This window comes from Ciconia boyciana, chromosome 2, assembly GCF_034638445.1.
Source record: "Ciconia boyciana chromosome 2, ASM3463844v1, whole genome shotgun sequence".
NCBI lineage: Eukaryota > Metazoa > Chordata > Aves > Ciconiiformes > Ciconiidae > Ciconia > Ciconia boyciana.
Genome location: NC_132935.1, coordinates 113,482,903 through 113,509,647, shown reverse-complemented (window position 1 = coordinate 113,509,647; position 26,745 = coordinate 113,482,903). Strand labels below are relative to the sequence as shown.

General features: G+C 41.2%; 1 protein-coding gene across 2 annotated transcripts in view; it reads right to left on the bottom strand.

Moving 5' to 3' along the window:
- Positions 1-26,745, bottom strand: part of ITGA9 (integrin subunit alpha 9) — a 226,437-nt gene that overhangs the window by 48,954 nt on the left and 150,738 nt on the right. For both annotated transcript variants that reach the window (XM_072853606.1, XM_072853607.1), the window contains exons 19-22: positions 10,254-10,340; positions 8,735-8,814; positions 5,260-5,349; positions 2,412-2,520 (exon numbers count right to left, since the gene is read on the bottom strand). In XM_072853606.1, the coding sequence (XP_072709707.1) occupies positions 2,412-2,520; positions 5,260-5,349; positions 8,735-8,814; positions 10,254-10,340 (366 nt within the window). The remainder of the gene's footprint in view (positions 1-2,411; positions 2,521-5,259; positions 5,350-8,734; positions 8,815-10,253; positions 10,341-26,745) is intronic.

Genomic DNA, 26,745 nt, shown 5'->3' with positions numbered 1-26,745 from the left:
GGTAACACCATCCGGAAGACTGTAAGAAATATTGCTGTCTCAGTTAACATGCTCATTTCCATCTGGTAACCACTGCATTATATTCTGCATATGTTTTCCTTATGGAGCAGAAGCCAAAGTAATGATGATTGTGACTACAGAATGCGGGTTTGCTGAGTGCGTTGCCAGGAAATGCATGTGAACAACTTCCATTCAAGTTCTGGGGTTTCCAATTAAATGAAACTCTTAGTGGAAAATATTGGCTTTCTATCAAACTCCCCACAAATTTTCAACAAAAACTCAAAGAATTTCCAGTGCACCACTGAAACGTATCCAGTGAAAATTCCCAAATTTGTGGGTTTTTGCTAAAAAGAAACAATCCATGGAAAAATTTCAATGAAAAGAAGTTGTCATGTCTGTCTACATTTTTTTTATTAGGAAAAATATTTCCTGGTTGTTTCCAACAACACATATAAGTGCATACAGTAAAAACATTAAGCCCATTAGAATATTTATCTGCACTGAGACAGTAGTGTAAAATATGTAGCAATCACTTGTTAATTGTGTAAAGTACAAATATTAAAACTAACAGGTTTTCATTCTTCAAACACTGTTTATATTTGAAGAAATGCCTGACTGATAAAGAGAATCAGTTCACAATGCCAAATCCTTACAAAAACCCTGAGGCTCCAGGCAGGGGGAGAAATCCCACTACAATGGAGCATGATAAATGCTGCATGAAAAACAAACATAATGTTTCATGTTAGTCGTTTAAAAAAACTTCGTTATCTCACTGAGATCAGATATAAGAGTTAATGCAGAAAAGACATTTTCATTGCACATCTTGTTAACCCCCAAAAATGATGCATAGATCTGTTTCCTTATTAACATTGGACATGGTATAGATTTTCACATATAAAGCGCGCTATAAAGCCCCGTATTTTTGTAAATCATGTCTTTTTCTTGGTTAAGAAACTATTACTTTTCTCCATCTGGAGAAGTTTAATAAATGGCAGGCAAATCATTAAAAACAATTAAGCAAACAGTGATATAAACCATGCTTTGCCCATTATGAAACTCTACCCTTTCTCTCTGACACACACAGTTATGTGGTTTACCATGTTACTGGAGAGCAGATCTGTGACTTGTTACAGTATAATTTTCTACTTCTATATGGAAAAAAAAATTATTAGTATTGCAGCTTGTAAGTGTGTGCATGAGAGACAAGAGGATGGGACAGGACAAACGGTGGCTCTGCCTATATATAGATTCTCTCTCCCTTACCTGTTATCACTCCATTTTATTGAAAATATTCATCTAGTTAAAGTATCAGTACATCTGTTCTTCATCTGTTTTTAACCAATAACTGGCTATGGGTGGGAGGGAGGGGGGAAGACCTATAAACTCTCAAGAATGAAATCAGAATCACAAGAATTAATAGCCTGGTTCACAAAAGCATTAAAGTCCTGAAATCCTGCTTTCACTCCTTTTCAGTAAATAGCTAAGGGCACTGCATGACAGTGGGGGCTTAATTGCTCTGGATCACAGTCTGTCCACGGAGGAAGACATGTATTATTCATTAAGAGCCGAGTGGCATTCATGCCTAGGAGAACAGAAAGAGGAAAAAAGATGAAAGACTTTTTCACAATAAATGATTCTCCCACCTCTGCATGATTTATCATTCCCTAGTTCCATCTAGCGGTCAAAAAGGATTTGAAGTACTTGTAATTGATACAGTCATGGCAGCAAGACAAGTTTATTTCGGCCGCATCACAAGAGTTTGTTATAATAAATCATCCGTATGTTTTGCCACATTAGGAACCCATCTAACTGCCATGTGAAGTTTAATCTATAAATAATACTTGAATAACCCTGAGATGCTATAGGACATTTAATGAAACCTTCTCACACCTCTCTTTTTAGTGTGTCAGTCTCTTCTCTGTGCTGTACTCTTATCAGTAGTGTTATAAACGTTTTCATACCACGGGCATTTAGCAAGTCTGAATCCCTTGCACAGGTATGTGTTTGTTCACAGGGATAAAGGCTGCCCACTCCTCTGCTCAGTGACCATGCCACTAAAAAGAATTACTGCTCCCTTTTGAACCAGTGACTTGTCATCCAAAATGTGGCATTTGAGTAACTAGAGCTCTTTACTCGGCACATAATGAAAGGCAAAAGAGAAACAAATGGTAGCAGCTTCATTCCTATGGAAGTGAGATGCCCTATTTGCAATTCTTGTTATAATATATTCAGATAAGGAAATATACCATCCCTGCACACTGTAAATATGGCATCCAATCAAGAATGCATTGCGCAGCATACCGTGATTCAGAAACATCCACCAAAGCCCATACCACACTGAGAATAAAAGAGATACAAAACCAGAAAGTGCTGTCAAGCAGGAAAGCAGTCAAAATAAGGATCAGTTTTACCTGCAGTGTGAAGTTGAGAGACTGGAAAAGGCATTCGTGGTTTTCCAACTGAACGAAGTTGGATGCTTCCACAGAATCACCATAGAAAAATGAAGTAGGGAAGACTTCTCTGAAAGATCAAGACACAGATTTAGTAAGCTGTGTTTGTCACCAAAATTAAATATATTTGTGGCAAGCTGAATTGCACCCCTTGCTTTCTGGTCATGTGAAATTCTATGGGATCATTTTACATTAATCTATTATTTCTGGTTTGATTTCCTCTTGACAACACTAGACTACACAAGCAGCATCTCAACTGACCTGGGTTAACACCCCATCACTGAAGCAGACTTCTTTTGATTAGTTATCTCTTTTTCTCCTTTCCTATCACAAAACCTCTTCTCCAGGGTCCCCTGCCATGAATGATTTGTGCAAGTCCTATAGCCTGTGTAACACAGGAAATCATTGCACTACCAAGTTAATGTGAAGAAACAGTTAGTAACAGCAATACTTTCAGTTACATATTCACTAAAGTAACATTTCAATTTTATCTACTATTTACATAGCATTGCAGGAATAAACACTTCATTAATTATCTGCGCTTCACTACCTTTATGATTAGCAGATGGTTAAAGTAGAGAGGGATATAACTTGCTTTCAACTACAGTAGCACAGGCCAAGTCTCCTCAACTACTCTTATTACTTTTATCACAAAGTAAAACGCAGTAGGGTTTTTCAGAAAAGACGTGGAAGCACAACACAGTACCTGGAAATCCTGCAGAAGAGGACTAGGAGTGCTTTAAGCATCCTTTGTGCCTCCTTCTAATCTCAGGCTGCTCCACTGGCTGGAAAGGGTCCTGGTGTAATTTCAGACAAACCGTGGTGAGGGACTCCCTAAAACTCTGCTTCCTTCCCAGGCTGTCCTTTTGGGTCAGAGTTTTTTGAGACAGGATTTTAAGCCTGTTTAGGTACATTTCCTTTTTTCCTGCCTGCCTCCTATGCCAGGGATTGCTAGGGGAAACAGCGAGAGACAGATTTACTCCTCCCATTTACAGTGTTGTGCCAGAAGGCTCCTCCCAAACATGGTACAAGCCCTTCTGGGCTATTTATGACCAGGGATGAAGTTTGCTCTCATACACTCAAATGCAGGATAGCTAATAAAAATAAGCTTCAAAAATACACTGTCCAAAAAAGAGTATTACTAGTATTACCATGCCTGTGAATGTTGTGCCCTCCAATAAACCCAACTCTTCCCTGGTAGTTGGACATTTCTGTGAACTTGAATTAACTAAGCTTTGTCTATGAGAAAGAAAAAAAAATTCCACATAGTCAGTTGGGTGGGGCTTATAAATTCAGAGACCTTGTGCTTTAAAAAAGTACATTCTGAAGACAAAGAAAAGACCCCAATTTTTATCAGTTTTTTTGGCATGCAGTATTCTATAGGGGACAGAGATCTAAAGACACAGATGAAAGCATTCGTATCTGTAAACCTGTAGAAAAATTGATCTGTACCAAAGTATCAAGAAGCAAGGGGTACAGAGTTAAATTTCTACACAATCTGTAACAATGAAAGCATTCAAAAAATTCCAAAACATGCTGCTGAGACTGTGCTCTCAATATAGGGGAGATTTCTGTCCTTGCTAGTCATCTTGTGAGGTCTGACAGCGCTCTTCACTTCTCTGAGCACGCTCAAGCCATTCTGACTATTGTGGCAGTCATTAAGGGTTTTTATTTCTATGCCACAAGAGGGGAAATCAGCTTTATGTGGTAAAACCCAGACTAGGCCATGAATCTGATTTTACCCAGCTTTTCAGCCAAATCACATGTCAGTGCAGGTAACTTTGTTCCTACACATGTAGCATGCTGGTCAAGGGAATCTTTGACTTCCACTGATGCCAACCTGCACTGGTCATTTAGACAATACGTATTCCCTGGGGGTTGCCATAAATGCTGGCTAAAATACACACTGACCTCTTGGGGACACTGCCGATGAGTTTTTGCTTCCCCAGTTTAGGAGTGAATGTCAACTTTCTCAGTCTACATGTGAATGTCAACTTTCTCAGTCTACATGGGTGCTAATTCACCTCCAGTGACCAAGTCCCCCAATTCCAACTCAATCACTGTCCTTGCTAGGGGATCGTCTGTCTGTTGGGACTGACTGCAAACCTTTCATTCTAGATAGTAATGCAGAAGTGGAAAGGAAGACCACTGAGTACAAAGCCAGAAACTTGTACATGGGCAGCCCTGGGGAGAGGATAACGGCTACATGTTATACAAGTATTTCAGTCAAAGGGTGAGTGATGTTCCTCGGTTGGTATTCAGATGCCTCACAGACTAGGGAGCAGAGGAAGTGGGAAAATAACAGAAGCAGAAACGAATTCTGATTGTGAAATTAAACAGAAAGGCATACAGCTAGACTCCACCAAGCTCCTTAAAATCCCAGAACATTTGACCCTAACCTTTGGCCTGGTGATTCTCAACCATATCCTTAAAGACATGCTCTAAGGAACAAGACGTGATTTACTTGTTCTGTTTTTATTTTATTTTAAGGTACATCATATCTACAGAATGACATGAATTCAAATATGATCACTAAAATACCTACTATAAAAGTGATGGTAACTAATTAGCATTAGCTAGAAAGGAGTGAGAAAGAGGTACAGTGTTGGAACGAAAGGCACGACAAATAAAATTCCCAGATAATGAATGAGGTTGTCTGTATTTCCAGAGTCTGGGAATCAGGGAAAAAGCAACAGTCTGGCTACATGTAAACAAAGAGAAGAATTCAGTTTTTCACTGGAAGAAACTCAGATGTTATTGTTAGGATTATTATTATTTTTGTTGTTTTCATTTGGTGACTGGTACTTACCCATTGATAGATGAGTCCACTTCATGCATCAGAGGCACCGACAGGGTTAGAGTATTATCATGCAGAGATTCAGTGCGTTCTAGGTTTCCACTGTGCCAGAAAGGAAAAATAAACATTCTGTAAATTGACAGCCTTTGCACTATATCACACAGTTTCACAGCTACCACCTCTCTGCCTTGTACTCCAAGCCCCTCTATTTGAGTGATGTCAGCTCTCCTTAAGAAGCCTCTTAAAGATTACGAGTTACAGTTGTTCATCCCACCTTGGAGAGGGGGCACACATAAAGCATGTGTTTTGCGTCTGCTCCTCTGTGGCTGTGACATGATCAGGCTCACACCAAAAAAACCTGTCTTGGAGCAAGGTGTGAATTCAAACAGCAGTGCGGAACTACAGCAGCCATCATACACAGAGGAGAGAAACAAGGACATTTAGTTTCCAGTGCAAGAGTTCTTCTCCCAGCCTGACTGTACATCAGTTTGGGAGGGATACACACACCCCACAGAGGGTCTTGACTCAGTAAATGAAACTCCACTTTCATTGTACCTGCATTGTACTACAGCACCAATTTGGTGCCACTACAAGCAGCTTTTTGGTTGAGACCCTTGTACTGAACTGGCCGTAACCTCTCAGCAGTTCCAGCCCCTCTGACTGTACTTAGTACCAAAATGAAAGCACTTCTATTTTACGTTTTCAAAGGCAGTTGCCTCAACTGGTCAAAAGCAGGAGAAGGAAAGAGAAAAGTGAGCAATCATCTCTCATTTGAGTCAGTTTATTTCAGTGTGAACACTTATGTATGAAGTCTGGGAAAGGTTCCTGAAATACACGTCCAACACGCAAACTTGTAATTATTCCAATTCTGATGGTGAGTCTGCTTGGTAGGTGACAGCTCAGAAGAACAGTCTTGAAAGATATGTTACATATATTTCCAACTTCTTCAGCAGTGACTCTGGAATCACTTTTGCCTTGCAATTCATTGGATTTACTCACAAATCAAACTGGCAAAACAAAAGATATGATCCGATTTATTTGGGGACAGTATCACTGAGGCAACAGCAGGCAGTAACATCCCAAGTGATACCATGCAAATGATGAGTTGCTCAGATTACAAAAACAGAGCCTGCTGGCTACATACATGCATAGATATAGCTCAGCTTTCTGCAACTGACACATTGGCCATGTCTGCTAATAAAACTATGGCCCAGATGGAAAAACCCACGAACTTTCAGTCCCAGGAAAAAAACGTTTAATAAAAGCTTTTCCTCTGAATAGGCTCAAAGAAGAGTCCAAAATGGAGACATTTCTCATCCAACACAAATACTGAGATACCATGGTGGCAAGCAGAATAAGCAAGTAGAATTCCATATAGGGTTCATGGGTATGTGTTTATCTGTTTCAAATGGAGCAAAGGTACTGTCAAGAAAGGAGAATATAGCTCAGTGAACCTAGCTCTAGAAAAACAGTTCATGCCAGGAAGCACAGAAGAGGGTCTGTTGTTTTTTTTAAAAAAAAAAAAAAACAAAAACAAAAAGAGTAAATGTAATGTAATGTTTAGTCCTTTCTCCAACTGATCTCTCCCACTACTGAACCAGTCTCTTGTTACAGATGCTACTGCCAAATTTGCAGCTTCAAGGGACAGGCTTAAGTGGCCACTTGAAGGGCAATACTTACTTTCCCATGACAGCATAGCTTCTCTGCATCCAGCCATTTCTGCCAGACTAGCTCCAGTTTTGTGTGGAAACAATGTGCCCACTCATTGCAGTCTGGCCACAGCACAGACACTTCCTCTCCATTTCCTTATCACTGACTTTACCCCAGGGCTCCCTGCAACTCTTGTGGTAGAAAGATTTTATTACACTTATTTGACAGCAAGGGAATTGAGCAATTTGCCCAAAGTCACAGAGAAAAACAAGGGTAATCAGCACTGGGACCTGCACTGTTGGCTTTGGAGGTTCAGCTGAATCCTTCAAAATACAACTGTCCTCCCACCCATCCTTCTGAAATGAGAAACTTTCTCTTAACCCCTCTGAGCATTCGCACTATGTGTACAAACTACTATTTATTTCTTTGCTCCATCTAAAGGCACTGACTAACCCTTCTCACTAGTAGGGCACAGAAATTTGAGGAGTGAGTTTACAGAGGAAAGCCCTGTGCTATCCAAGGCAGGGAAATTAGAGGTACAATCTGGAAAACTCTGCCTAGGCAAATTTAAAGCAGTGCTGACCCATCTTTGCACCAGCTGGCATTCACCTAGCAAATACTGATGCATCTCCCTGACCTAGAAGCATCGAGGGGTCATCTGAACACACAATGAACTTTTCCTCACGAAGAATAAAACTTCTCTAACATGCAAGACATGGTCTTGCCCCTCTGATGCGAGGTCTCACTTTCAGTGTTTCATACCAGCCCCACGTGCTGCAGGATCTTGTTCCCACCTACAGCTGTTACTGCAGGGGGAGGACTACGCCTTATGAGAGCAGTCACTCAGCAACTGCTACATCTCATTTCTCATCTTCAGCCGGTCAATGAGGTGTCATCAAATTGGGGAGGAGAATTCAGGCTGGAGATCCTGATTTTGATATGGGAGGGTATGAAGTTGGCCCACTCACACAGTATGTGGAAGCAGGAACCAGTCACACACCCAGCATGTCAGAGCAGCAGTTTATGGCCCAGGTTAATGCACCTGTACTACTGTCAGTTCCCATACACACCCAGACAGTGCCAGTGACCAAATCACCCATGGAGTCTGCTGCTTTGTGGCACGTTGTCTTAGGAGGCACAGAGCACATGTCACACCTTTTATTCTGCCCGAGATAAAATCCCTATGCACACATATTTAGCATCACACCCTACTTCAATGCCTGCTCCAAGTGCCCTTGGGGAAGTACCCTATTCAGCTGTTTCATGCAGTCTGTCATAGCTCGCTGAAGATCCAGAGGAGGAAAAAATAGACATGCAACTTTGGAAACTGCCAGTGAGATCCCTGACCATCTGATGAAAGCATTTATCTTATCTTTTCTGGTTTGCATCCAAGCATGCTTGTTTCATTCAAATGCTGGAACAAATGGGTCTGCCTGGTGCTGATCGTCAACCGCAGCTGAGCTGAGCTTGATACAGGGCCCAAAGGGATAAGCACAGAAACACAAGGGCCTTCTGACAGAGAACACAAAATGCTCCTTCAGAATCGCAACTGCCTGGGCAAAGAAAGCCTAAGCACGATCCTACTTCATTTTTCAGGAAGGTGCATCACATGGTTCCTCTATATTCGAATAAAATGTTTCAGTTGGAAGGGACCCACAATGATCATCTAGTCCAACTGCCATTATCAAAATACATGCATTTAGCCCTATAATTTAACCTTATTTACTACACATACACATGTCTATGACTGCTATCACATGATTGTCAAGCATATGTCATGCACACTTCATGCAACAAGGAACATCCAAGTCATCAAGATGTACAAAGGTTCCCTTACCTCTGGGCAGTGACAAGGAAGGTAAGCGTTTCTTCCTGTCCAGACAAGTGGCTTGTGTCGAAGATCACACTGAACTCATACTGTGCAAAGAAAAAGCAGTATTTAGAGACATGGTACATTGTTTCAAAATGTGTTTATTCTGAAACTTCACATATATTTTACCAGCCTAGCTGTACAAAAGTAGCTTATTTTGATACATGTAAGAGAGCCTCCTCTACTGTACAGTAGCTTTTAAATCTCAGCAATATTGTCTCTGTTCAAATACTAGAGAGTCCGATTTTTCCTTCATTGTGAAAAGGCCTTTACTAGAATTGCCATTCAAAGATATTTCTTGAGGAGATCATCTGCCAGGGGAAGAGGTCTTCTAGTATAAGGGGATTGCTACCTGAAACTACCTCAGCACCAATGTATATATTACTTGCTGGTGAAGAGATCTTTAGGGGGACTACCGATCATCCCATAGGCCTGCACAGAGACTTGGAACAACCGGCACAAGCTAAAGCAACATTCAGGCCACCCATCATAATGGATAAAATCAGGTGCTAATTTTGAAAAGAGAATCTACTTTGATAACCACTGTAGTGCTACATTAACTTTTCCATGCAACAACTTTTCTACCTAACTCCAAAACAGTTTTTGGCCAAGTGAAATAGTTTCCAAATTCATGCTAATTTCAATGGCTTGCTGAGAAAAACCTGAAGATAACCCATCTATGTCATTCTGAAGCAAAACACTGAAATTCTTACATTCCAGATAATATTTTGCTACTGCATTTATTTTTTCCATTCTATTTAAAATCTTTTTAAATGTTTCAAAAGAGCATGTTACAGTCAATAAAACACATAAAAGAAAAAAATTCATGTCAGGTCAAAGGATATGTCAATTGAAATCGTAAGGATTAGTTTTTGAAATTGAAATTTTCTGAAAAATTTCAGACATTTTGTTCAGGTCATCCTGAAGTTATTCTTCATCTTCTCACCTTTCTGGATTGGTCATTTGTACAGCTCGGTTTAGTGACAGAAAGAACCCAGCTGGATTTCTAAACATTATGAGAGAGTTCATCTACTAATACCAAGCAAAATCGTCTTTAAAAGCTACCAGCAGATCATAATATGAAAAAGCCATTAGGACATTTTCATTGTCATTCATACGAGTTCAGTTGCACTTTAATATGCAAGAGAAGACAAAAATAAAAACCTAATAAGGCAACATAAATATGACAAAGAGTGCTTTTCTAATTTTCTGCAGAGAAAACATGTAAGTTTTTCGTAGCTGCAACTCTTACATGATTTTTCAAAAGCATTGTATTGCAGTGCACAAGGTACTGTCATTGTCTCTATCTGGTGGGAAAGAGGACAGCTACCCTTTGTAACTGTGAAAGGCTTGGATATCTGGGTTAGAAAGCTACAGAAAATATCAGTCACAGACATTTAACAGAGCAGTTGCCCTTCCAGATGCTCCTTGGAGACAAAGAGGTGAACAAACCGTCACTCTGCAAATGCAAGTACCACAACATTACCCTAGATTTTGATCTCATGAAAGGAAATCCCACACTGCACTTGAGGAAGTCTGACTCCAGCAACTCACAGGCAATACCCAGCTCCTCCTGTAAGAAAATAAAAAAGACCATGAGATGATAGATTTGGGGAGAAAAAGAGGATTACTAAGAAATACCATTGTGATGAAGTATCGTAGAAAACTAAACATTTCCCACCATAGCACTGTTATTTCCAGAAAACTAATACTCATTGAACAAGGAAAAGTGCAGTGTTGCACTTCCTTACTCCACCTCAGTCACACCAGCACTGGGAAGAAGACAATCACCAGAACACTGCTCCGAGAGACAGACCACGGGGAAATACTACATGCCTAAACACATTAGAGTCAGGGAATCAGCCCAAGTTCTTGGATAACTCAGACCACCAGTTGTTCCCTCTGTTTATTAAAAGACAGCTTTCAAATGGTCCAGAATACAGGTTCCCCAAGGTAGTTTTTCCAAGTACCAGTATCATAAAGAGGGAACTGTGTTGGGTGACAGTGACCGAACCATGCCCACACACAGATGCTGAAGAAAATGTTAATCTGGTCCTGGTGTCATTCACTGCCCTGATATCTTTCTCTGGTCCACAGGATGAGCCACGTTGGTATGGATACCAACTTTCTTTAGTGATACAATGGTGGCATAGGTAAAAGTAGAGGGATGAGTCTCTCCTTATGCTAAACATTGACAGTCTATGAACATTGTCAATAATACAAATGAAAAAGGTTAGAGCAGCCCTATCCTGCTTGACTGGTGACTCCGCTACAACAACAGAAGTAATTCTATTGAATGGAGAGTGTTTCATTGCTCCATAAAATAAGTGGCTGGCTCCAGCTTAGCACGTTCTCATCTCCAGATTATCAGGGAACAGTTTTATGCTCTGTCACTGTGGACAAGTTAATCTCGCTAAACCTTAGGAGTGGGATTCAGCTCTGGAATCTGATATGCACTTTTAGGTGCCTACACAGCAAGTGATTGCTATGTGATCTAGGCGTCAGTGCTCCCATCATAGTCAATGGATGTAGAAAATGATTCAGCAGACCAAATGCAAATGTTTAGTTTAGACTGGGCTGAACACTTCTCTAGGCCCTAGTGTTGACTAGATCATCAGTGGAGCTACAGTATTGATGTTAGGCAGCTACCATATGAATGCCTAAATTTAGACATCTGAATCTAGAAGTTAACTCTATACTAGACATGTAGCTGAGAATCTCTTAGCTACAGGACATACGATTTGACGTATTTTCAGTATCTACAGCAGTTTGCGAAGCCCAGGCTCTGTCTCCTTATGCACATTTCCCAAGTCACTTCAAATATGAGTTCTGCTTTAAATTAAACATGCACTTAAAATTAAGCACTTATATAAGTACCATTCTCAGCTGGAACAAGCACATGTAGAAGTAGCTTCCCGAACCTTGGACTCAGGCTATAAGCATCTCTAGGAAATGTCTTTCTGCCTTTCACATTCTGACCCAAGCACAGCATTAGTGCTCTACAGACATTACTATTATCCTAATTACAAGTCTGACAGCATTCAGATTCTTGATCTTTTAACTGCTTCCTGTGATATCTGAAAGACAAGGTCTCCTTTATCTTCAAAATCATGGTTCAAATCAGGGCACCCATTTATAGAAAATATAGCCCTTTCTTATCTGACTCAGACAGTATTTCACTGGTTTCATACGAAAAGAAAATAACGTAAGGAGAAAATCCATGCATACTTGGAGATGCCTGATGGTGAGATATTACTCCAGTACTACTCAAATGCCAGAGCAGTGGCCTCCACATTCATCTTCTTTATGGATTTGTTTCCTTGCAACCTTCAGTAGGCTTCTATTTCCCGAAATACAAAAGATAGTACCGCCCAGCAAATCAAATATCTAGCTTCAGTCATACAAAACTGCCATCCTCATATGCTGTGGTAGATTTTCTCCTCCATTTAACACAAAACAGCAGAGCAAGTGCTTCATGGTAAAGCACCCCTTCACTTGCCTTTTCCTCTTGGCAATCTGGGAGGTTCTCCAGTTTTATGCGAGTGATCAAGTGAACACAAACTCTGAGCAGCTGCGTAACCAAATGAAAAATTTCACAGCTGTTTCCTCTGGGAACATTCTTGGTTCTGTGCTGTTCAAATGTCCCTTGCTGTCTAACTGTGGCAACCTATGAACTCTCTTTCATCAACTCCCAGCCTCTGTTCATTCAAGAGGAGTTTCTATTTACATAGCTGTCTGGTGGTGACAGTGACCAGACAGACCCAAGAGGCTGCCTCCTCTCCTCAAGGCTGTATCACTTCAGAGATGTCAAAAAACATGATAACAGAAAGAACTCTCATCTTGATAATGGAAGAAGTGCAGTACTTCTTCATTTTGCACGTTGGCAGTTGCCTGCCTTTGCAGCCCTGACAGCAGACAGGCAGATGCCAGTTATTTTATAATGGCCTGCTAAGGAAATGACAGATAATGTTGCATTGGCTGGTTTTGCTGTTGTTGCTTGCAACAGCTTAATGGACGCAGTAAGACTGACTTGAACAACCTTCTGGCTTCATTAGCATACCATCCAGTTTAATGTTTAATAGTAATACAACATTATTAATGCTACAAAGTCAAACTGTTCAATGCTAGGAAATAGCATAAATAAGTTTGCCTGCACCACACTGATTCAGTCTTCTGCACATTTCTAAATCACACAGGTTACTCAGAAAACTTTTCCCATGGACCCCTTGCCTTGCTCTGCAATTAGGATGGAAAAGCTCAGCTAACAACTAAACATTTTGTTTTTCCTTCACTGCTCGCTGTCTGGCTTCAGGCTTTATTTGCAGTGCCCTGTTCTGGAGAGAGAGAGAAAATTGTTTCGTATGGTGTTCTGCTCTGTAACACGTGGGTACTCTGTAAGCACTAAATAAATTCAATTTTCACACTATTCCAGCAAGCTGAAGGGTTGGTGCTATCTTATCTAACAAATAGGGAACGGAAACAGTGCAACTCAGGGCTTCCAGAAATTTTAGATGCCACTTCTCGCTGATATTAGGTAACGCATTTACAGTGCAATGCTTCTCTATGACAATATAACCCAGCTGAGAACCCAGTTTATTGCACGAGTTTCCATAGCAGTTTCTAGTTTGCTTAGAAAACATAGCCGAAGGGGTTGGAAGTTTCCCTTCCAATGAGACAGTGTGAAGCTTTATCTGGAAAACTTCGTTTTCTTTCTGCAACATTTCACAGCATTTCATATTCTTAGGAGAGTCAATCAGATAAATAGCGAGCTAATTAGCCAAATAGCTGTACTATTACTGCATAACAAATGCCGGCCTGTGTATGAGAAACATGACGCTCAGGCTGGCTCACAGTCTGCTTCTCAAAGTCCTTTATTGCAGAAATAAAAGTTCCTGAGAATTATAACATAAGCAATGAAACAGTCAAGTTCTAACACCATTATAAAGGGCACATGGGGAAACAACAACTCAACCTAAATTCTGTAGCATAATGCTGTCAAACATAATCCCTGGGGTATGTAATCAGGTGTATGAGCAGAGATGTAACAAAATGGCCTTATTTTTAGACATAAGAGTTTTGAAGTGTAAATATTTATGTGTGGTTTCAACTTAGTGCAGGAAGCTGGTAATGATCATATTAATATAGTGCATAGAAGCAGCAACCTGGGAACGTTGCTATTTGCTAAATTTAAAGACTTGAGAGCAGAAATTTCAGCAATGCTCATGTTCTTCTCATCTCTCCGCTATTTCAGATATTTGCCTGGTGCACCACACAGTCTTCACTGGGAGACACCAGCTGCCTACTCTACTGGCATCTTTGGCCAGTACCTGTCTTAGCAGAAGTGGGCAGGTGCTGAACATGGGAGCTCTGAGTATATCTGACTACAAGCTGACAATGTGGGATATGCCTCACAGCAATGCCTCCTCATACTCTTGTCCCTAACCCATACACTATGTGCAGTCAAATCCTTACTGCCCAAATCAACTAAGATACCTAACCAGAAGAAAGTAAGGGGCTCACAGAGAGCAATTTGCTTCAGACAGGTAGACAAGCTAGATCAAGCTGAATGCTTAAAACAATGCATTCAGCTTGGTCTAGAAAGCATTTCAACATGCATAAAGCATTTTAACCACATAGTTGGGATACTGGATTATGGGATCATTATCTTGCCCCAGAATAACTCAAGAGCAATACCTTTTTGCTGACTTCACCTAACCAATTATCTGGGGATATAACACATGGAACTACTCCAGGTTTTGCTCTTTTCCTATCACAGAGATCATAACTGGACTGCAAGAGAACCACACATTTTTCAGGCCACATAAGGTAGGTTATCACTAAGAAAAGAGCTTGTCAGCACTAGAACAGGTCATACCAAATAAGTCTTTCACTGCAGGTATTTTGGCATTTAAAAAGCTTATCTTCCCTCAGTAGTACTCGATGGGCCCAATGTTCTCATGGTACAAAGGTGGGACCAGTGCCAGCTGGAGCACAAGACCAGACTACTTTAGGTATGATCCTGGAACAGGTCCCTTATGAGAACCAAACCCTGCTCAAAGACAGCTGCCATTTGTCCCCTCCTCCTCCTGAAACAAACATTTTTAGAAGATTTCTTAAATATTGTTTACTTGGACCTTGAAGGGTCCTTTTCAACTTGGTTAACCACCAAATCTAAGACTTAAAAAGAAGGAAAAGCGAATGCCTTAAGAAAACAGTAAGAGAGAACTGTTGGTGGAAGAAAGGTTGCCTAGCTCCAGATAAAACACAGTCACATGTCAGAGATTCTGCCTCTGGGAAGAGTCTTCATGTTGACAAACCAACATCTTGCTCCTAATTGAGCTCCCTCTTCCTGAATGCAGATGACCAGAAACAGCCACCATATGTGAAATGGCACAGCCCAAAGAAGGATATTGAAAATTTTGAAAATTCCTCAGCTTCACCTTGACTAACCATTGTCAAATCAGATCACACATGGTTTTTTCCCAAGGGAATCTCACATAGCTCTTATGTGATGACTTATTGATCAGCCAATACACCCTGACCCTTCTCTGCCTCACTTATGTCCAACCAAAACCCTCCAACCTTCTTGAGCCTGATCTGGCAGTTCATATAATCATATTCTGTTTTTATTTTTCCCACCCTTAGGATCATTCATTTCTTCCCCAAAGGTAGTAACTCCTCTGAACTGATGTTAGCCCCAACCCAGAGTCATCAGCACGCTTCCTCAACTTGCTCCCACCCCTCATTCATGACTGGTTGCAAGCTCCTTGCCTCAAGCATCTCCTCAAGTAATCTCTCCCAGCCTGTTAACTCCCCTTCAACAGTCTCCAGTACCAGGCTTTTATCTATCTGACAACTCTTCTACAAATTATGACTATCAGCAAAGCAAATAAATAGAAAAGTATAGGTCACATATTATTTTGCACTCACCAGTGCTCTCACAGAGAAGGTGTGAATTCAACTACCGTAACACTCATTTATGGCCTGCCAGCTCTCTGCTTTTCTAAGCACACAAGCTACATCTGAAATCTCAAAAGGGAGATGCAAACTAACAACCCTAAACTTGCAAAATGATGTGCTGGATATGGCTCTAACTGATTTTTTTAATAAAATCATACCAAGATAGTCAACAGAAAGTTATATTAATTTCTGAACTTAGGGTAAGTTGAGTACTGCTCTGAATACTGTTGATTATCTGTGCCAGAGTTGACCTCACCCTTTTAAATACTATTCTGATTAGCTGTTATTTTTGAATGGACTAAAGTCACTAATGAAAGGCACTGAAAATATCTTCATTGCAGAATTGTTAAGATAATTATATTTTTTAGAAGAAAAAAACCCCAACTTGTTAGAAAATGCACTTACCAGCAGTTTATATTTCTCCTTCCTTAGCTATACGCAAATTAAAGCTTTTTTGTTGTTGTTTAGATGGAAAAAAGTCTCCCCTGCAAATCCTGGCTACTAGCACATATGCTCTGGAACAGAGGAGAAAATGTCCTGGAAGCCTTGATAATATGTTGGCAGAACACTCCTGTTTTGAAGATGTTGAGAATTTATTTAACTTGTTAGGTTTTTTTTTTTAATGCTGCTGCACATTTTCCAAAGGGTACAAAAGAAGAATGACATGAGTGAATACTGAGGAACCCTGCACTTGTTGCCAGAGCACACATTCTTGTTCCTGCTTTTCTTGTTGTTATTGGTTTTCTTGTTCTATAACACCTGTCTGTGAACCATTACACTGTGGGGACATTATGGGGACCATGAACAGTATCCTCATCTGAGAAGTCCTAAAACAAATACGCTAAGAAAATACCACAAAGGAGGGCTATGTGCACTGTGCATGCTATGCTAAGTCTCAAAAGTTAGATATGATGCATCTACCTACTATATGCCCTCCAGTATATGGACTTTACAACTAACTCTCCCCACTAGTTATTTTGGAAATGTAGGTTCTCTGACCTGCACCAAAGGTAGAGGCTTACATCAGGCACTGGGAAAAATACAGTTTTGTTAAATTTGTACAGTTTTTTTATTCTCATCATGGACCCTGACTTAAAGCACATACTTATACCTCAGTAATTCCAATTTGTACTTCTGGTGAAGAGGGACACTTTCTCAAATGAGAGTTTAGATGAACATCTGGATGTTTTGTTCCACCCAACAGGACAATTATATAGACCTGACCCGCATTTTAAGAGCTTCTTACTTTTGGGAGATATCACTGAACATATGTCTGATCACAGCTGGTAATCTGCTTCCTACGCACTTAGCTAGCAAAGCCGGGTAGCACAAACACCTCCCATGTCAGGAACCTAAAATAAAGGATCACATCTTTGATGATGTCTGAGGTGGCTTCTTCAAATCACTCTTTATAATCTTGGTCTAAGCCCTTCAGTTGTACTATCAACAACTTTCCCCACTGTGGGTTTCCCTAGGGTTTTCAGAGTGTAATTTTTATTTTGCTCCTACCCTTATCTCTCCCTGCCTCACAATCCTCCTAATGCCTTCTCTGAGGCTTCAAGGATATGAACATTTGTCAATTCATTTAATAGCCACCCCCTGAGCATACCAATGTACTTACCTTCCACAGCAACTGAGGTCACCAAAGAATGTGGGTCACAGTTACCCACATGTACAAAGCAATTAGGGATGCCTGAGCTCCTGAAAGCTTGGGGAATTTTTCAGATAAAAAGACTGGTCCAAGCTGAGTTTCCCTATGACTGTGTGCAAGTGCAGCTCAGAGTAATTTAATCTTGGAGGCCCCTTTTTGTGCATACAACAGCTCAGTTTTTCTAACACAAAATTCCACAGATACCACGCTTTCCTCCAAAATGGGGCTTCGCTGGGTATTTTAAAACTGCAAGAACACAAAGAGGATCAGTGCTATTACTGACTGGGAACTCTTCCTGGCACTGTACAACAACTCAAGAAAAAAATCATCTGAAATGACTGAAATGATGAGTCTGCTCTACCTCAGATACCTCTTAAAAGTTGCTCTGATTATCATCCCTGAAAGCCCTTTGGGCCTCTGTTTTACTAGTACAACTAGCAGTCTGATGTCTGCTTTGCCTCTTTGTCAGCAGTACTCTCTGTTTGCTGAACAGACAGTTAATATTTCCTCTATGTTTCTGGGCTGGACCCTGCCAGGCACAGACCTTCCCCAACTCCTTCAGCTCACAGCAAATGCTGACGGCATCAGCAACTTGCTCACATTTGGAAATCTCAGTACGTCACAAACTAAGCCAGCAGTTTTGGGGTTTGGTTTTCGGTTTTTTTGCTCATCTGTTTCAGGAGTTACAAATGCACAAAGCATTCAAACACCTACTGCCATCAACGCCCAGCTCCCAACACTGCACAAACAGGGGGTCAGACAGAGGAAGATGCATGGAAAGCTGCACATGGCTGCGAGATGCACTGCTTCCCTGAGGCCAGCTTCCCAGCAGCAGCGGCACACAGTGGTGGCACCCAGCCACCTGGGAAGGCCACAGGGCCTCTGGTGAGCTGTGAGCATGCAATGTGGCCTGGGGCAAAAAAAATCCTATTACTGATAGTAGCTTTGAAGATGGACTGCAGTGGTCTGGCACAGGTGGCCATTGGCTTTAAAAGCAATCAAACGTCCAGGAAAAATTCTCATGTGCATTTCAGGGAACTTCTGCTTTCAGAGCAAAAATCTCACGAGGTTTATTCCAGTTTTTTGACACATGGTTTACTCAGCAACTTCAAGCAAACACCTTGTGTTCAGAAACTCTTCTGTGTGCACTTCTGCACTTGCCAAAGCAAAGTGTGTGACAAAATCACACATAAGGAGGAAAAAGATGTTCATGACGGAACAAAATTAAGATGGCTTTAGTCTTTTAACATAATAGCTCTGTTGCCTGAGCTTCACAGGTTTCTTCTGTTGTAAATAATTTCCAAACACAGGTGGAATGCAAGTAACAATGTGAATAACATGAAGGACAAGTCAATGATAAATCAGCAGCAATAGCAACTATAGTGTGAAAATTATTGTTAATCATTACCTGCTAGGAAAAACATTACAGAGAGGGAGATACAGACTCAATACAGACTTGCTCAGCTAGACATTGTCATGAAACTAGCATCTAACCAACCTCTTGAATGCAATGATTGAAGAATATTGGATATCCAGTCCAGTTATAAAGTGGAATAAAACGATTTTGTGTGTGTGTTGCAAGGGTCTGTTTTAAAGGTGTCACAGGGACCGAAAGCTTAGCTTTACTTTTCAACACACAGATATTGCCCTAACAAACTGAATCAGCAAACATGAGTGTTGCACATCATAAATTCTGCAGCTCCACAAATTGCTGTTTCACTGACAAAGACCCTCGTCATCCCACCGCTTACATGAGCAAGCAAAACCACATACCTGAGTAAACTGACATGCACGCAGCCAAATATGCATAGAAAGATCTGGGGGAGCGGGGTGTCTGGACCTGTATTCTGATAACAAATTGATGCTTTGATTCATTATCAGAAAAAAAGCTTGAAAGAGGGTTGGGGAACCTCAACAGTTGTTTCATAAAAAGAACTGGGGGGGGGGGGGGGGGGGGGGTTTTCTTTGGCATTAGGGAGAGATTTCCTGTCCTATTCCATGATCTCACTAGTAAACGCTGTAGGCACACCCCACCCCCAAAAGCCCAGTGAGCCTGGCTTCAAACATCTTGGATTTGCTGCTTATTTTGTAAAAACAACTATTTCTATATAATTAATTAGAGCCTCCCGCCTCTTCCCTCTCCTCCCTGGATGGAACCTATTTATAGATCATGAGGTCACCAATCCCAGCCAACACAGCAAATCTTTGAGTTAAAAGGCAGAGAAAGACAAAAACATTTCTATTTACTGGATATTCCCAACATTCTTATTTTTTCCTCTCTCTTTCTCTCTCATAAACATTTAACAGAGAAAAAGCTAGCACAGCAGATTTTTAAAGCACACCATCTCAGAAGCTGAAGAAGCAGCAGAAATTGTTCGCTCACCTCACATAAGTGATTAAGCCCCAAAACAAGTTTCAGAACCAGTCAACAAAACTGATTCTGTTTTTGCTTCTCCCATCTTTTACGGGACCTGCAGGGCAGGTGGTGAAGCTATAAGGAGAAAGGGGGATTTGGTACCACCCTGAGAAGTTTCACCTCCTTTGCTGTTACACTAACTCTCATTTTTAACAGACCAATTAGACTTACATTGGCTTTCACTGTACCATGCAAGCTAAATCTTTCTTTTCCCCAATTGCTGAGAACTGCTGAACTTAATGTCTTCAAGATATAGGAAATAATCCAGAGAACATCACCAAAATCCACCGTCCCCATAGAACTGTTAGGTCAGCTGTCCCTCATTCATTGCAAGGTTGGCCACATTTCAACTACACTGTTTGGTCAGGCCTGACTGTATGACCCTTTTCCATATGTGTTAATGTACGGCTACACATACTCAGCCAGCAAAGCAGGAGCAGCTTAAAGGTCAGACTTCCACCTGCCCACACAACAATGCTCATCCACTGGAGCACCCTTGGGCATGACCTGGGTGCTATTAATAACATAAGGAATGCCCTTTAAATTTGGGCACAGTGGGCCATATGACTAAGTTGTGTAGGGCTTGTTATTTAGGATAAACTGATAGAGTGTCCCCCAAGTACAGAATGGTAGCCTATTTTACAGTGGTGGATGATCAGTGTCCCCAGTGGAGTTGTCCAGGCGAGTAATGGCTGGAGACACCAGACTTTCCCTGTGATGTCTCCCTGCTATGTCTCATAAAAGTTTGGAAAAGAGATGAGCGCCTTATTCTTGCTTTTACGTCCTTTCCACAGACAGTGGTACAAAAGCAGTCACAGAGGAAAATAGTTCTCAGCAGAGCAAATATGTATTTTTTGGAATCCGGCTCTTAATGACAAGTTTGCATTTGAGGCCACCCCTCCCCCCCGCAGCAGCAATTAGCATCTGAGAAGTGACATCATTGCTGACACCATCAGTCTGGGAACTCATGCTAGGGCTCTGGCCCCTACAGCTACCTCCATGCCCCAGGGAAGGTGCGTTAGCTCAGGCTTGGCACTTGCACCTCTTTTCTCAGCACAGGGGGCTGCCGGTCCAGTCAGGATAACCTCAGGCTCCTGAAGGCCTCTCTAACTCCTGAACACAACCCAAACCAAATGTTTTCCCAGGGTCAGAGAGCTCGAGCTGCCTTTTCCCTCCCACCCCCATGAGCCTCTAATGCTTCCTAGATCCCACTGGGGAAGAACAACCTGAGCTGAAAGGCTGCAAGAAGGACACCAGCAGCTACCTTGACTGCAGGCACTGGAAACTTCCCAAGGAAGCTCGTCATGCCATTTTCTGGGTGTCTTGCTATCTGAGGCTTTGGAGAAGCATGCGAGGGCTTGAGAGCTTCCCCCAGCCACTTTCTGCCAATGCTGCTCCTTGCTTTTAACATTTGTCTCGGGCTGGGGGCGGCTTTGGGATGGGATTTGCCTGCTTCCACGGAACAATGATCCGTCAAATGTTGGAAGAAGATCAGTACCAGCCCCGAAGTCAGTTTGTTCACTTTCTACCAAAAAAGGAAGAGTGTTCTTTTCACAGGAAGGATTCAGATTAAATCCTCTGTCCCTTGCAGTATTTAAGCAAAACTCATCTTGAGCAGGTCATGGCAGGGAGCCCCGCTTGCACTTGGATGCCTTTCTGTGGCATGCCTCTCGCAAATTGACCTCCTCTTTCATCCTTCCTTCCTTTAAAGGATGCTAAGCAATGACAAGGTACTTCTAACAAGACACCTTCATTTAAGACTGTATTATGATCAGCTGTCTCTTGAAAGTGGCCTTTCTTGTTCGCTGTGTCACTTCCCCACTTTAGAGAACCAAGTGAGGACAAAAGGGCTGCCTGCTCGTAGGATGGGGCAGTTACTGTCACTCCACAATTAAAAAACTACTAAAAATGAGAAGTAGTGAAGCATCAAGCTTGGAATACAAGACAGCTTTGCAAGCTCGACTTACGTACTGAATAGTTTAATGTAATTCATGTCTATCATTCACAAGAAATTACTCTTTCTAAGCCTGTTTAGAAAGGCTTAGAAATCAAAAGCCATTCAAGTGATCCAGTTTTCACCTGTCCTTTGTAATCCTCACTAAAGAATCAGGCTAACAACTTCTATTAAGGCACAAGTGCCTTTCACATGACAAGTACTTTCTATAGTGGAAAAATGTAATTATTGCTTGGAATAGAAATAGAAAGAATTCCTTGCTTGGAACTCTCTGGCTAAAACAATAAACAGGCCCCTTTGCTCTTGCTCTTCTTTGCATGCAGCATTTCAAAACTATGTACAGTCACTACGGAAAAAAAGAAAAAAGCTAACATCAAACTGCATTTGAGGTCTACTGCTCATACTATTTTCCAGCTGAGGCAGGCAGACTAAAGTACACTAGTTTCAAACTGGGATTAACCCATTGGCTCCACTCATGACCATAACCTAATAATTTTTATTTTCTCTTCCAGAGGCAGTTCAGATGAGAAACGGGAGGATGGATATCATGATTATAACGGAGCTGGTAAGATATCACACTATCACAGGTACCTGCACAGATATCTGACCTCACAGATACTTCCAAAATATATGTTGCTCCCATTGCTATACTCCTCGCCCTATAAATACATATGGATAGATTTATGGCTGCTGCATTTAAAAAAAAAAAGACAAAAATCAAAGAGGGTAATAATAAAGCTAAGAAAGACTTTTTTTCCTCTTGGATCGAAGAGCTGACACAAATGGAAACACCAATCATTCAACTTTCAGAAGTTCTGACTATTCCATCAATTCCACTGAAAGTTTATTTTTGATTAAAAAAAAAAAAGACTGCTCTGCCTTAGTTGGAGAAGGATTAGGGACATACAGGATCCCCGAGTCGACCCAGTGTTGTCAGAAGTATCTATATTTTTGGTCAATTAATATTGTACCATTTTTTGAACAAATTCACCTGCTTTCTTCCTTACACACACTCACACATGCACGCACACATACATTGCCCCATTCATTAGCAAGGCACAAGACAAAATAAAAAGGAAACTGTGTACTTGCAGCCAAGCAAAATAAACTATTTCCTAGAGCCAAAATCAGTAACACACACACACACACACTGCAAATGACCTGAAAACAGACACTTTACAGAAGGTATTTTGTACCCCACAGGTTATTGCCTTCAGTAGATATCATAGTTGAGGAGCCAAGCACGTGCAGGTTATGCTTATGTTTGCAGGGTCTTCTCAGTAGATTTTTTTATACACATTATTCACTTTTGCATGAGTTTTCCAGCTCAATACTGAAAGGATGGCAACCATCACTTCTAACAGTAATTCTAATCACACAGATAGTTTAATATTCTTATTTTTCAGGACCAGTGTCATGGGTTGCACAGCTAAGCTAAGACACAGCCTGACGGGGGGCCCACTGCCCCTTCCCCAGTGCCCCTGAGGGTCCAACAGAGCTGGTCGACTGACCGATCTGTCTGACCAGTCCTCTCTCTGGTACAGAGCTGTCACTGAGCAGGAGAAAGACCATGGGAGCTGCACTGCAAGCATGGGTGTCCAGGCCTAGCAACAGCGAAGTGCTGGATGGGAGCTAACCGAGTCAGAGAGCCTGCACAAGGGACTTGGGATCTTGGTGCTATTCCTGCTGCCCACTTTTTGCAACACAAATCTAAACACATCTAAAATTCAGTATCAGCAGGATCTAAATAAATCAGCGTCTAATGGTACAAAAAGCACATCCCTGTATTTATTTGTATCATTTATTCCCTTTCAGTAGGAACTGCTGGCTTTTCAAAGACTGCTTACAGTTCAGCTCACAGCCACACAGAGAGGCCAATGGGAAGATGAATAAGCTCTCCATCCCAGTAACCTGCCTCCACAGTGGCCAAATTGAGTGCCTGGGGAAGGGTATGAGAGCAAGGCAAACATACAGATCTATTTTCCCCAAAATATTCTCCCCGCCTCCAAACGTTTTTAACCCAAAGATGTCCTGAGCCAGAGTTAGTTGCTATGTATCCCCTAACCATCTGTGGATTCCTTGTCAATGAACTTGCTTACCTCCCCCACACTTTTTTAAGCACCCACTTGATCCGGTGGTGAGGACTGCCACAGCCTGACCAGACATGGTGTGATGCACCCTTCTTTTGTTTGCTTCCTACCATAGACAGTAGGATAGCAGAAAAAATTCATTGCCCCCTTGCTAAGTCCACTCAACTGATTTACTAGACACCTTCCCCAGCTGCTCTCTTACGTAGCCACCTTGAAAAACAAATCTTCTGTTGCCATCATTTGAAATACTGTTTTTCATTTATTCCAAGAGATATAGAGCACATGGTGTCATTTCCTGGCATGGTGCGGGCAACAGCCTTTTACATCCAATAACAGGACAACGAGTAAACAGGAACAAAAATAACTGGGAAGCAAGCTGGCCTGCTGAACTCCCGCCATCTGCAAGGCAAATGGAAAACAGACTCAGCAACCTCCTCTCCATTTGGAGCACTGGCCTGGATGCTCCTCTCCATCGGGATGCCAGTGCTGGCTGCAAGTGCCACAGCATCAGGAACAGTCCCTGAGATATTAATGCAGCCAAATACAAAGCTGGAAACTCAGACTAAATCTAATCCAAACCCCATCTCCTCCATGTACTTGCACCTTATTTTAGAATTTGTACCTTTATTGGTCTGGTCCAACGATTCTGCCAAGCAGCTAGAGGCCCATGCATAGATGACCTCTGGACCATGAGCCAACTGAGATAGGAAATTCAACGCAGACCAACCCTTGTAAAAGAGATGCTTAAAAAAGGTTGAACACGACATACGTCTGTTTCCTCTCTGCATCCCTTGATTACAAGTCCCATCTAAAAAAGAAACCTGCAAAAGGTAACCTGATGCACAACTGCCAGTCTTACAAATCATGCATCGCCACAAAATTTTTCAAGTAAGAGCAAAGATTTCGTGAAAAATGGAGACTTAAGTGCAGAAAGGGCAAAATCCACAATCCACATATACCAAAGTGTTACAAAATGGTGCCTACTTAGTAATGAACTATCAGTTTGCCAACCAGGATACAACCTTTGCTCATACAGATGTGAAGACATACCCTTTGAAAACACTACACTGGCTAGTACGTACACTAATATACTACTAAGCCTAAGGTAACTTCCACATACTCGTCATGTCCTTCAAGTTCCACATATAAAAACATAGCAAAGCCCTGAGGAAAATAAAGACTAAGGGAAAATCAGGTTTCCTGACTCCATACTGATATATTTAAAAAACAACCATAAAAACTATTACAGAAAAAATTACTATGACACATGTTCAGCTAAATTCAGCAGTAAGCTAGACTGTGCTAGTCCTAAAAAAAGCTTTTATCTACAAAACTGCAGAAACTCTGTAGGATTAAATGCCTGTCCAGACACAATGCGATTGTCCAGAAAAGAAAATTAGGCCTTGAGAGTCCAAAAAAAGCATGTCTAGAATTATAGACTGCATTTTCCTATATTCTTCATACCATTACATGTATAACCAAACTACATACGCTGTTGTAACCTGTCAGCAGTGCACTGCATTTGATTACACCTTTATTTCAAAAAAATTGTGGATGAACATGTATCTTTTTATGGGTTGGATTATTCCCTCGTGATCAGTGCATAGAGATAGTAAGATAAGCTTCATAACAGCAGTGCATTATCATGCGCATGAGCCCATGCTCTCCAATAACCCATGAAAAAATCAGAGACAGGGAAGCCATTGTGAGGAGAAAGAGCTCTGAGGTAAGCTTTCCTTCATCTCACTCCTGTAGATGTATGTATATATGTGCTCACACACACACATGTATCTCACACTGCTAAATCATGGTTGCATGACAACATTAACAGGAGAATTGTTTTTTAATTATTACAGATAACGCATGGGTTATGCACATTATTATTCTATAATAACAAAAACATATCTTCAAAATGTGCTTCTCTTAAAATTAAAAGCATAAATAAAATAAAGCATCAGAAATCAATTAAATGAACCAGCATTCATTTCCTAGTGGTATTTCTGAAAGCATGGACAACATATGCTCACATATACTGTAAGACAACCTCCTGTGTGTAAGGCATCAATTTTACTGAATATTTGTGTATTCAACTGTAGCACAGCTATTTGCTCTTAATGTTATAATGAAAAGCTTAAATTCATAACAAGTTCAGGAAATAAATTCCAATGTCATCAACCACACATAGTTCAATGAAAAAGCAAATGGAAAACCTCACAAATAATTAAAAAAAAAAAATTAAAACCAAACTGGATGAGGAAACACAATCAAAATCAAGCCTTACCTTCCCTCCCCTTTCTTCCCTGGTGGTAATTTTCAAGTGTAAAGAAGAATATTAAAGGTAATAACAATTATAATAAGTTTGGCACTGGGTATTTTCCTGGAATTAATAAACCTTAGCTCAACCTACAATCCCCAACAACCAAAACCAAATGTGAAACCCCAGGAAATGCCTTTTGCAAACACACACAGGTTGTGGGTTTTGGGTTTTCTCTTTCAGAAACTCAAATACAAGGCGCATCAGGGCTTTTTCCACAGAAAGACCTGATGACATGATAAATACTACATAACATAGGGACACTGCTGAAATGCAAAGGTATAATCCATTACCTACTGCACTGAGATATTGAAACAGTTTTTTTAATATCTATATTTTTTCTTTTTTTAAAACAAAAGCTTAGCAGTTCACTTGTAAGGCTTTACTTTGAGAGGTGCCTCTCTACTTTATAGAGCAGCTTTTTAGTGTGCTCCTCCTTTTTCCCTTGCTAAGTGGAAATCACTCTGTTACTATTCTGCAGAAGGTTACAGCCAAAAGTCAAGCACAGGTTTTCTGGCCCCCTCCCAAAGGCAGGCTGCGAAAGCGCTGCCGGCTGGGAACGCGCCTGGCTCAGCATCTCCTGCAGCCCGGGT